The sequence below is a fragment of the Perna viridis genome, chromosome 2 (assembly GCF_037379345.1).
Source record: "Perna viridis isolate PV_CMFRI_1.1 ecotype Kerala chromosome 2, ASM3737934v1, whole genome shotgun sequence".
Lineage (NCBI taxonomy): Eukaryota > Metazoa > Mollusca > Bivalvia > Mytilida > Mytilidae > Perna > Perna viridis.
This window is the reverse complement of record NC_142446.1, coordinates 46759167-46772652: the sequence shown is the minus strand read 5'-3', so window position 1 is coordinate 46772652 and position 13486 is coordinate 46759167. Positions and strand designations below refer to the sequence as shown.

General features: G+C 32.0%; 1 protein-coding gene across 4 annotated transcripts in view; it reads left to right on the top strand.

Moving 5' to 3' along the window:
* The window catches only part of LOC148625392 (succinate--CoA ligase [ADP-forming] subunit beta, mitochondrial-like), a 17836-nt gene extending 4350 nt beyond the window's left edge, over positions 1–13486 (top strand). For 2 of the 4 annotated variants that reach the window (XM_088568885.1, XM_088568887.1), the window contains exons 2-11: positions 1182–1356; positions 2621–2732; positions 3405–3564; positions 3937–4107; positions 4604–4703; positions 5707–5721; positions 7262–7566; positions 10608–10728; positions 11721–11809; positions 12271–13486. In XM_088568885.1, coding sequence (XP_088425011.1) covers positions 1182–1356; positions 2621–2732; positions 3405–3564; positions 3937–4107; positions 4604–4703; positions 5707–5721; positions 7262–7566; positions 10608–10728; positions 11721–11809; positions 12271–12345 — 1323 coding nt within the window. In that variant the 3' untranslated portion in view covers positions 12346–13486. The remainder of the gene's footprint in view (positions 1–1181; positions 1357–2620; positions 2733–3404; positions 3565–3936; positions 4108–4603; positions 4704–5706; positions 5722–7261; positions 7567–10607; positions 10729–11720; positions 11810–12270) is intronic. The other 2 variants (XM_088568886.1, XM_088568888.1) reach the window with 1 other exon arrangement.

The window sequence follows — 13486 nt, the reverse complement described above, 5'->3', positions numbered from 1 at the left end:
GTAATGATGTAGTCCTAAATTCTGTCAGGTTCCCTTTTTTGTTATGAAATGTTATTCAAAATGTTCATTGTGTATGTGTATATTATTTAGGTAGACGTCAGTTTTGCTCCATTTTTTAGAGTATGCATTGTTGTGAAAAAATGTGCTGTTTTTATGCTCTTGTTGAGTTTTGAGGGCTTGAATCAAAGTTTCTTTTGTAGGTATTGAAATAATTGAGGTTTCTTTCTTCTGGAATCTCTTTACAAATCAGTTGTAATTGTAGTAAATTTTGTATGTTGAATAAAATATGGTTTTAACTTTTATTTTGACAACTGGTATTCGCCCCGTGCAGGTCCGGGTGTTAAAAGAATAGGCCTGCAGCAGCGCTAAGCTTGTCGTAAAAGGCGACTAAATAATGCTCAGAAACCTAGCCGGGGGCTAGGCGCTCTGCCCACAGAGCAACTGGGATGTGTGCCCCAGGTGGTGGAATGGGGTACCCCTGGCATGTTACATGCTGGGGTTGTCAGGCTATAATACAGAAAACCTGACCACAAACCATAGTGGTGCACCGTGTTGGGAAAGATGCCACGTTCCTCGCACGTTAAAGAACCCTGCTGTGGTATTCGATAGGAGTAGGAACCTTTGCGCTCCGCCACAGGAGGCTAAATTGCCCTACCTTACCCATCCCCCATGTTCTAGTGGCAATCAAAATTTGTCGACCCTATTATCTTTGTGACCCATCCTTTTTTTTTCTTCATTTCATGTTCATTTTATCATCCATTTCATGTTCATTGTCTGAATATAGCTGAAATATTGCTGCTCGGACGTTAAACCCCAACAAACAAACAAACAAAAGACAACTGGTATTCACAGAATTAATACTAACTTCCATTGCAAATGTGATTTTGTTTCATTGAAATATACACTGCAAATGAAAATTCTATTACATGCAAAATGTACTACTGAAAAATTTCCAAACAGTCCAGTGATGCAGAGATCAAGAAGTGGTCATTTCAACGGTGTGTGAAAGTTTTTTATCAGTGTTTTTTTTTTTTTTTTAAATGCATGTTTTCATATTTTTCCTATTTTGCCTGACTCTGCTACTTTGATTCATGCTATGGATTTTTTTTTATTTTATAAGATGATGGTTTTGCAATTTCAATCTATATTATATAACTGCTGTTATTTGCTTTTTGAAATAGGTTTTGGCTGCTTCAAACCCAGCATTACCTCAAAATGCCCAAAGCCAACAGAAAAGGAGTTTATCCATCCATGAGTACATGAGCTTTGGACTGTTGGAAAAGGCTGGAGTTCCTATACCCAGATATCGAGTATGTGAAACTACAGAAGAGGTTGCAAAATCTGCAGCAGATTTAGGTATATTCTAAATTTTACCATTAAAAAGTTAAGAAAGCCATAGAATGTAGTTACTGGAGTTAATAGAATTAGAGTGCACTCAAGGATTTGTAACTCCCTGTCACTCAGGTGTTTGATTTTCCCGAAAAATAGTTTGAACAAAGAGTGTGCTTGAGACTTTGGTCATCGGTGTCAGTGATATTATTTGCCTCTGAAATAAGGCTGTTTCCCCTGATGGAAGTTTTCCAGTTAGTATCAAAGAAATGGCTAAAAAATAATCCCAAATACTGCATGTATTAAGAGTGAATAACCAAATATGATTACAAGTGCAAAAAGAACACCTAGATTGAACAAGTGAGCAGAACTTATTCTACACTCAAGTTAAATGTTAATATATTCCTGACATGAGTGATTATATTTTGGCTATTCACAATATCCAATTGATTATCCTATTCATTATGTATGTTTTCTCCATTATTAGTTGCTATTTTCAACATAAATTTTAAATTTTATGAATGGTGGATTAATGTTCGTGTTTTGGCTGGATAAATTTTGAGTGTGATTTTACCAAATTTATTTCACAGTGTGAATTATAGCAAGTTTTTTTGCAGTGAAAATTTGGTAAATCACTGCAAGATATAATAAGTATACAATAATTTAAACTATTTCCCAATTGTAAGTGAAATGGTAAGATATAAATGTATGGTGCTTTTGTTCAAAATAAGGTTTAAGGTTTTGTATGGTACATGTACTTTCAGATTTCCCAGTTAAAAAAAAATTATGCATATTTTCCCCATGAAAAAAGATGAGATAGTTTTGAAAAAAGCAAACTATATCACTGGGTGTTTCACTCATGTCAGATTTCGGAGATTGAGAATAAGTCCATTTAGAGTGCAGTGTGCATTTGTATATAATGACCTTTATGTCTGTTCTTCTCTGTCACACTTGTCATTTTGTACATGTACTGATTTATAAGAAAACCTTTGACCAAATATTTTTTAAAACTCTAACACAATACTGGGAAAATTTTAACATGACCGATTTTCAAGTCAAAACTGAAGACCATGTATTTCTTTTATAATTTGATCAGATTTGGCCTTCTTGGGTGACATGTCTGAAGCAAATACCCACTGTTCCAAAGCACAATTGACTTCAGCTTTCAAAATCCTAGAAAAAAATCCTGACATACCGGTATACTTTCTTACATACAAAACAAGTAACACTAGTTCTTGGTGGTTAGTTTGAAATTTTGAATGGCTACAAATAAACCTGCTTTATCTTGCAGCTGAACAGACAGGATCTACAGATGTGGTTCTAAAAGCACAAGTATTGTCTGGAGGTAGAGGGAAAGGGTCATTTACTAGTGGATTAAAAGGAGGTGTAAAGATCTGCTTTTCGTAAGACTTACTCACATTAGGAACATCTTAGTCAATTACTTTAATTTGCTCATCTGGATCTAAGGTCCACATTGTGTTATCACTTAGTGTCCAGTGCCAGTCATCTTTTTACAGTTTCTTTGATGATTGACTCCTCAGTAACTGTATGGAATATTCTAATAAAACTTGTTTGGTATACTTAATGGGAGTTCTTCTACAATAATTTCACTTGATTCAACAGGATGGCAGCCAAAAGCTATATAAGGTTCTAATTGACATATTTTGAAAATATTTTGAAACTTTATAGGGTTGTTGATCGAAATACTCTCAATAAATGATATACTGATTGACAAAGGCTGCTTTTTCCAGTGTAAACTTTTTATACAAAAAATAAATAACTTGTGTGTAGTCCAGCGGTTACTGTGAGTGATTTAATGTATGGGTGAAATCAAGACAACAAACTTAGTTAAACTTGAGGTAGTCTTGATAGTGCCAAATGTTTTGTGCAATTTGCATTTACTTTTTTTGGAGGGAAGGTATTTTACAGGGCTTATAGTATTTCTAGTTGATCATATAAATTCATTAAAACCATAAGGACAAGTTAAAAGGGCAATAGATGTATCATGTGCTTACAGTGCTGCTCTTTATTGCATGCTCTTTCTGACAGTTTTCTTTTTATATTTCTTTATGTAGAACTGATGAGGCTGCAAAGACATCAGAACAAATGTTAGGTTATAATCTTATTACAAAACAAGCACCATTGGGACGGCCATGTAACCAAGTTATGCTGTCTGAAAGATTGTACTCCAGAAGAGAGTTTTACTTTGCCATTGCCATGGAAAGAGCTTTTGCTGTAAGATATTGTAATGATCTAGAACAGTAAATTCAGAGCAATAGACACACAATTCAATAAAAATAATTGAACTTGTAGACAAAATACACTTTAACAAAAATACAAATATTAATTTAATTCAGAAATACTGCACAAAGTAACATCACTGGAATAATATGCTGTTAAAAACAAATCGCTCAACTCAGATCTCCGCTAACACCTGCGATATAAATGCACAAGTCTGACCTTCAACTTATCTGTTTTTTGGTTTGTTTTTTTTTTTTTTGTCGATTTGGCCAAAAGTAGGCCATTAGACTTATTCTCCACATAGACTTATAGTCTGGAAAATACAGCACATTGTAAATACTTAAAAAGTGCTTATTTTGTATCTAGGGTCCGGTAATGGTTGGCAGTTCTCAAGGTGGTATGAATATAGAAGAAGTAGCCAAAGAAAACCCTGCAGCTATAATAAAGGAACCAATTGATATCTTCCATGGAATTTCAAGGTCACAAGCTGTTAACATGGCAGCACATATGGGATTTGATCCTTCATGTATTGATGAGGTATATTAGTGTGATCTATCAATTTATACAATAAATTTGGACAGTCAGTCTTACAGAATTCTAGAAGAAATCTTGATAAAATAATTTCAATTTTGACATGAATGAATACCAATACTTGATCAGTCTTCATGTCTCATTTATTGGATTTATGCAATAATATCCGAGAGTTGATCATAAATTCACTTCTCCCCAAAAAAAAGTATAGATAAGATAAGTTTGTCTTGATGCATACATGGTTTTCCTTCATAATACAGATTTTACTGTAACGTTTCTCTATTTACCATGTATTTACTTCTAGTTTTGTCAATTTCCACTTTTTTGTTTGCTATTTAAAATCATGTCTGTTGATGGATATTAAATGAAGGCAGAAGTAACAAGGGGGAGGATTTTTCACATACATATGTAGATCATGGTCACTGTTGCTAAAAATTGATTTTAACATGAAAACTGGGTTCTACTGTATAAATAATTATTTGTACTGCTCTTTTCTTTGTAGGCAGCAGATATAATGATGAAACTCTACAATGATATATTTATTAAATATGATGCCACCTTGATTGAAATCAACCCCATGGCAGAAGGAGCAACAGGAAAAGGTTAATATATTGTTTTCATTTTCTCTGTACATGTACTTCAATTTATTTTGTGTAAATAAAAGATAGATAAAGTTCACGGTCAAGACAAAAATGTAAAATACCATCAGTGAACTAACTTCTAAATGAGTTTCTCTCGTCAAAGCAGAAACCAGAATTCTTCAATACTTCCCAAACGTTTTTTTTTCCTGTATTGAGAATTTACTTCTCATTTCACCGACTCTACTTTGTTGTTGGATTTGTTATATATTTTATGTTAATTATTGAAATAAGAAGAAAATAGTAAATACATAAGGCCGAAGGCCAAGTATGATAAATAAGTAGATTCTCATTCCCACCGGCCCAAAGAAATTGACATAAACAAAAAAAAATTGGAGAAGGATTTTCCAAATCAGGATTTTTTGTGTTAATTTCTAGTATTGAGATACCTGAACAAACAGATCTTTTATTTCATGGTGACTTAAACAATTTTTCTTCTCTGGAACTGATGTGGCTATGGATTTAGAACATATCTGTACTTCAAATAGCTAAAATTAGGCTAGCAAGTATCTGGTGAGAAATAAAATATAAAAAATGAAATACTTACACTGCCCCATATTTTTTGTAAAAGTTGGATGAGAACCTACCATTTAAGTTCACTTGACCAAAGAATGAATCTATTATTTCTTGTAAATAGTTGACCTTAAACTATGTAGCTGAATATTGTAGCTGCAGATTTATGCCAAATAGTCACACCAATTTGGCTGCATGAAACAGGATAGAAAAAAAATGAAACATGCTTTCTTAGAATGAAGTTGGAATTCTATTAAAAGCATTCTCCCTCCTTTAAATAGCTTTTATTGGGGCAGAAAATTTAATAACTCAGCTTTGCAATATGTTAGTGTTGGTCAAGTTGAAGTTGTGTAAAATAGTAAATTGATAATGGTTGGAGTATACATGTAAAATATGTAATTTTTCTTTGTTGGGTTAAATTAACAAGTTGGTAGTACCCTAAAGAATTTTTCAGATACACCAAACAAAGGTGAGTAAAGAGACATCTTGTGTTTGCCTCTACAAACCAAATCTATTGCATTTTTTGTTATTATTAATGCAAACACTCTTATTTTTAAGTTGTGTGTCCCCAGTTTGATCAGAGGTTAAAATTATTCAACATAGAATACTATGAAATGTGTAATATTTGTGAACTTCTACTTCTGCCAATTAGGCATTTTCTTTAATACTATATGGTTAAAACAAAAACAGTTCTTCCTGAAAATTTACTTAACATAATTTCTTTTTAATTAACAAGTTGTTTCTTTAAGTCAACATGTCTAAAACTAAATCATTGTATGTTTCCTTTGCTTACATTGGCACTTGCCCAAAGATTGATGGTCATTTTTTAAAAGAACGTTTTTATATTTAAAAAAATGTGTAATAGTTCTTTAAAGCTCATTTGATCTTAAATTTCATGATTTGTAATTTGTTTTTGAGCAAATACAAAATTCCATGTCTTTCTTCCTAATTTCATTGAGGTAGGGTCATAGAGAAACAAGCAATTTTATGGTTGACCTTATTGAGAGACCCAATGTTATATTGCTATTTATGGGAGCTGTTATAGATTGCTAGTTGGGCTGAATTAGCACTGGTATATCTGATATCTGCTTTCAAAAATACTCTCTAGGTAATTGGTAAGTGGAATAGTCAGCTAGTTTGCATGAAAAAGCTATTTTATTTAGCTTGACAAGCCTAAAATAATTGGTTCTGGCAAAGTTTTTATACTATGTAATTAAAAAATATTAGCCAATTATATGAGAAATACATGTAACTATTGAACACGTACCAGTTATCAAAAGACATTGCACTGTTGTTTTATAATGATAAGTCCTGATGTGTGCCTGTATCAAAGCATGTTTTTATACCCCGCCACATGAAGTGGCAAGGTATTTAAGGCATGAATTTTATATTTTTTTTGGTCTATGAGAAAATTACCTCAATCATGTGATGCACACTAAATAGCCCGAGTAGTTTTTTCTTATAATTTAATTTTAGTATAAACAAAAAACAAAAAACACAAGTAAATCAGCTAAGAATTTTGATTACATCACATTCACACAACAAATTTTGTCTATGAGTTGATGGACAAAATATTTGATCCAGTCAGAAAGGATGTTTCATCTGAAATTAAATTCTTATGTGATACCCTTCAAATACTTGCGCATCTGTCCACTGTGTTACCCTGATAGTTTCCAGATGATAACTAATATTTGAATTTTTTAATTTGTACCTTTGTTAAGTACTATAAATTACTGTTGAGTTCAATTTTGCAGCTGAATTCAAATTGCAGTTTTCAAGACTATTTTGAACATTTTGATACCCCCCTTTTTCACCATTATGTGGCTGGGTGTCATTAAATAATATTTCATTTATGCCTTATTTTTACTAGTGTTGTCAAACCTTAAGTTGCATACTTATATCTGAGGTGTAGCTAGGATGTAAATGAAAGTTAAGCATCATTGTCACTATAAAATATGTTTTCACACTTGTCATAAATTAAAAGCCAGCTTTTGTGTTTGTCCTTTCAGTTTATTGCATGGACTGTAAAATCAACTTTGACAGTAATGCTGATTACAGACAGAAAGACATTTTTGCTTTCCAAGATTGGACTCAGGAAGATAAGAGAGAGCAAATGGCCGCTCAACACAACTTGAATTACATAGGATTAGATGGAAATATAGGTTGCCTTGTAAATGGTGCAGGCTTAGCAATGGCTACAATGGACATTATTAAATTACATGGTGGTAGTCCTGCTAACTTTCTTGATGTTGGAGGTGGAGCAACATCAAATCAAGTGATGGAGGCATTCAGATTAATTACATCAGATCCAAATGTAGGGTTATAGGATGTTTTAATGAGAATATATTTATATTGTTTAAACCATTGTTGTTTAGTGATTGGACTGAAGTTTTTTGCATATATCTCCAAAACCCTTTGGTTTAGCCATATTCTGAATTGGTTAAAGTGTTCAGCACAATAGGATCTAATTTTTTGTTTTAATCTGTTGAGTCATGTTGTAGTTATTGCCCTATTTTGGTGTTTTTTTTTTGTTTTTTTTGTTTGGCTATTTTTAGTATTATTACTTTCAAAATTCTTCTCCTATAAAACTATCAGACCTAGTAGAACAAAACTTTGTATCAATATTTCTTTTAAGTAATTCTGCATAAATCTGATGCTGAAAAACATGGCTGCTGTTACTAAGAATAGAACAAAGGGATCAGACAGACGTTTTTCTCATATATCTCCAAGACCATAAGGTTCAGCCAAGTTATTTTATTGCCTAAATGATCCTTATGATAAAGCTACAAAAGTCTGAATTAGGTCAATGTTGTGGTACAACCCCTTGTTAGAGTTATTGCCCTTGAATGGTAAAAAATGACATTTTTTTTTTTACAGTTTTCAGCCAATGTCTTGAAAATTATGATAGAAAGAAACTTTCAGTTGCCAAAATGATCCATATAAGGCCTACAAAAGTCTGCATTGGATCAAATACGTTGGACAACTCCTTGTTGGAGTATTTGCCCTTGAAAGGTGAAAAATAATATTCTTAGCATTTTTTAGCCATTATCTGGAAAACTATAATAGATACTAAGAAACATATGATCTTTATGATAAGACCAATCAAAGTCATGAAAGGCAAAAAATTAACAGAGTGAGCAATTCAGGCTCCTTGGAGCCTCTTGTTTACCACTGTGATGGCTGATTGTATGGTATTCATATAAAACTGAAAATTAATTTGGTAAATTTGTAAATAATTTTTGTCTTTTAAAACAATAATTTGTAAGTGTGATAATCTCAATTATTAAAACTTATATTATGGATGATCTGTGATTAAAATTTAACGAGTTACCATGATACCACAAGATCTGAATTACTATTTTGTAAAAATAGTCCAAATTTCAAATTACCAAATTAATTGCATGCATTAATTTCATTTCTTAGTTTATAGTAATATGATTTATAGGCAAAAAGGAACAGAACTATTTTTACTCAAATAACATTCCACATTTTGTTGATAATGCCCCACTATGTTGTTATATCACTGATATCACAACCAACGGGAATATGCAAGACTTTCTGTAGAACACACTGTGCATCTAGGTTATATAGTCAAACACTTCCTAACTGCATCATTTCTGAACTAGAGGCTCAAGAGAGCCTGAATCGCTCACCTGGTTGACCATTTGCTTATTTGAAAAACTTGAGGAATGAGACAGGCTAAGTTAATATCAACTAAATTGTCAAATGCAAGAAATGCTTTTCATAGCATTTTCATGACTTGAACCAGAATTTTGCTAAAGGCAACAATTTTTGAATTTTTTTCAGAAACCTGTCTTGTGACCCGTAAGTTCCATTTTTAGTGTAGACAGCCATATCTATTCACGGATTAAAAATCACAACAGTTATTTTGAGCACAATACACCAAAGAACTAATATGCTTATTTTCATTCAATGATCTTAATGGTTTTAGAGAAGATTTTCAAAGTTGTACTTGTGAATAAAAAACAACAAAATAACTGTTTCAGGGGTCGTAACTCCTACATTAGTCATTTAATGGTTTTGAAAATTTCAGCATAGGTCCTTCTCATGATGTTTAACAATTTTACCCTGCCAGAAATTTGCTAAAGGCAACGGTTTTTGAGTCATTTGCAAAAAACTGCCATCTGACCCTTATGTTCTATTTTTAGTAACGGTGGCCATGTTTTTTCATGAATCAAAAAACCCAATGGTCAATTTGTGTGGGATACCCTAAGGAACATATATATGCCAACTTTCATTGAATTCTGTGCAATGGATTTTGAGAAAAAGATTTTCAAAGTTGCATATGCGAAAATACAAAAAAAACTGTTTCAGGGGCCGTAACTCCTACATCAGTTGATCAATAGGTTTGAAAATTTTGGCATAGGTCCGTCTCATGATGCTGAACAATATTATCCGATGCCAGAAATTTGCTAAAGGCAATGGTTTTTGAGTTATTTGCAAAAAACTGCCATCTGACCCCTATGTTCTATTTTTAGTAATGGCGTCCATGTTTTTTCATGAATCAACAATCCCATTGGTCATTTTGTGTGGGATACCCTAAGGAACATAAATTTTAACCTTCATTGAATTCTGTGCTATGAATTTTGAGAAGAAGATTTTCAAAGTTGCACATGCAAAAAAAAAATAAAAACTGCTTCAGGGGCAGTAACTCCCACATCAGTTGACCAATCATTTTGAAACTTTTGGCATAGGTCTGTCTCATGATGCTGAACATTATTATCCGTTGCCAGAAATTTGCTAAAGGCAATGGTTTTTGAGTTATTTGCAAAAAAACTGCCATCTTACCCCTATGTTCTATTTTTAGTAATGGCGGCCATGTTTTTTCATGAATCAACAATCCCAACGGCCATTTTGTGTGGGATACCCTAAGGAACATATATGCCAACTTTCATTGAATTCTGTGCAATGGATATTGAGAAGAAGATTTTCAAAGTTGCACATGCGAAAAATGTAAAAAAAAACTTTCAGGAGCCGTAACTCCTACATCAGTTGACCAGTCTTTTTGACAATTTTGGCATAGGTCCAACTCATGATGCTGAACAATATTATCCTATGCCAGAAATTTGCTAAAGGCAAAAATTCCAACGGTCATTTTGTGCAGAACACCCTAAGGAACAATCATGCCAAGTTTAAAACCTGTCAGTCCAGTAGTTTCAGAGGAGAAGATTTATTTAAATTTGTCCATGACGACGGACGCCAAGTGATGGCATATGCTTACACTATTTCAAGCCCTTCATGTTTTAGAGCAACTACATAAATAGGACGTCACTGACACTCTGTCCAGATGATAATTATTTTATTTTCATGACCTATAAATTTATTAAATTTCAGGTACATGCTATATTAGTAAACATATTTGGTGGAATTATGAGATGTGATGTAATAGCCCAAGGCATTGTAGCAGCTGCATCCGAGTTACATCTGAAAATACCCATTGTTGTAAGGTTACAAGGTAAGTGTTACAGACTTAACTAGAGCTACTCCAAAGTATGGAAAATTTGTATTTCATGTGTTTGTATAATTTAATTGAAAGATGCTTCTCACATACTTTCTTGCACACATTACTACTTCTAATTACTATTTTTTTACAAACTAGTTTGCATCTTTTAAAGTAAAAGGTGTAGTAAAATTTTAAGATAACAGTATTTATCATAAAGATAGTAGTGATTTACCAAATGTTCCTTGTGTAAACATTTTCAATAATTCACACTGTGAAATAAATTATGTAATTTTACTCTCGAACTTTCTCCTGCCAAAACTTCACATAGCATTACAACACAAATGTACACAAAATTTAAAATTCATGTCGAAAATAGCAACAAAGAATAGAGGAAATCTAAATAATAAATAGAATAATCAATTGATTATTGTGTATAACCAAAATATAATCAGTCATGCCAAGAAGGCATTGAGATTTAACTTAATTATCTTATTATTATTTCTGTTTAGTAGCATTATAAGAAAATGTAGTTTAAGTGTATATTGAACTTAATAAAACTGGTTTTGTATTGCTCAATTTATCCTCGTACACTTGTTCAATACAATTCAATGCTTCTATTTATGTATATATATGTTTCTGTATATTTATGTATATATGGTCAATGACTAGTTCCATCATAATTTGGCTCTGCCTACTATCTTATATTTCTGTGAACTATCTGTTTAACTGAACATCACTATCAAGAGCCACCAGTGGGGTTGATAGTAAAAAAAAAACGTGTCATATAAGTAAACTCAATAAAATATTATTTGGATTACATTTATTATAAAGACAATAACTATATTGACAAGAAATAAAAATAATATACAAATACTGCACAAATCAAAATGCCTACCAAAGCTTTACTTTTTACCTCGTTTTTAAGACATTACCAGGTTAAATTGGAATAGTGAACAAAAATTAGCAGGTATGGACAAATCTTATTGAATCTAGTTTATTTGAAGGAACCAGAGTTGAAGACGCCAAAGCTTTGATGGGTGCCAGTGATCTGAAAATTATTGCTTGTGATAATCTAGATGAAGCCGCTAAAATGGTAAGGTTAATGGATGTTTTTATTTATCAATAAAAAATTATTAAAAGGGACATCATGTGTATAAGGACCTACAAAATTTCATGAATACAAGTTTTAGAAAAGCTTTTAATTTGAAAGATGTGAAGAGATAGTTTAGCATTTACCTAATAATTAATTTTTTCAAAGAGTTGAAAGTTATTGAGAATATTTCATATTCATTTGGACCTATTATGTGAAATATTGGTTATCACTTTCCCTACACCTGTCATGCATACAATTTTACTTTGGATTTCTATTATTTCTTTATGAATAGACAGTAACTGACTACACACATCTAGGTTAAGTGACTTCCCAAACTCCCATACAATTTTTCCCTCAGCAACTTTTATATCATGTTTCATAATGTCACTGTGTCATATTTAAAACATTAATAACACATTAACATTTTGTGACTTAACCTTGTGACTTTTTATCTTTTATAGGCTGTCAAGTTATCAACAATTGTAGGACTTGCAAAAGAAGTATCAGTCGATGTCAAGTTTGAACTGCCATTATAATAAGATTGTCAAAAATTAGGTTTTAAAATATTTATATGAACTATTTTTGTTACCTTCCTGCTTTTGTTGTTCTGTTGGATATTATCATTTAGAAGAAGTTGTAAATTTCTGAATAACTGAAAAAAGAGATAAAATAAGATTGCCATTCCGATATTTATTTTAGGAGTTGGCAATTGCCATTCCACTATTTATTTTAGGAGTTGGCAATTATGTATTGTGCTTTATAATGTTCTAATGAAATTAAGTAAGAATTTTAAACCTAGAATAACAGGTGTTCAAAAGGCTTGAGATGGTGGTGATTGTTGTAGACTTTCATATGTCTCTTTGAAATCTGTAAGCTTCGATGTTCATCATGAACATTGGAATTTAAGTCAGTCTAATTAAATTGCTCCCCGTTTTACACAAACGGTATCATAAACATAGAGAGAAATCTCATTTCCATTAGACTGAATTCAACTGTTAGGCATCATGCCTTTATACTTATAATTTACAAAGTATTTGTGCTAACTTACTTCTGTTTAGTTTTAAGAATCCACCAACTGTTCTTAGCTAGGATGATATTTTGAAAATACTCCAAAATTGACAATTGTTAATATAACTGCTTTTTTAATGATAATATAAAATTTGCAGATACTTTCAATGATCTTTCTTGATTGCCAAGAATTTGCCTCTCTTTCAAGACCTCACAAAAATCAAAAAGTAGTGTTTAGCATAATATGTAGTGTACAAAAAATGGCTGTCAGTATTGTAAATTATTCTTCTGTCTGTACACAGATCTTGCTTCAATTCCATAGGAAACAAGATATAGTTAAAACAAGTCACAGCACATAGTCATAATACATGTACATTGTCATGTATAAAATTCATTTAATGGAACATTTATGTGTGTAAATCATATTATTGCTAAAAATGAAACTGATTTAAAATCACAATAACTGCATCATGGACCTATTAACATCACTGATGCAAGATTTTTTTTTTTAAATTGTCTTTTCAAACAAAATGGTGAAGTCACAATAATTTCAGGATTTTCAAGCCATGAAATGTGGAAACCTTCATCCAGTAACATTGATGGTAGGAAGTAATTGTCTGAATTCAAATGAATTGCTGCGAACATGAATAAAACAATATTTTGACTTTG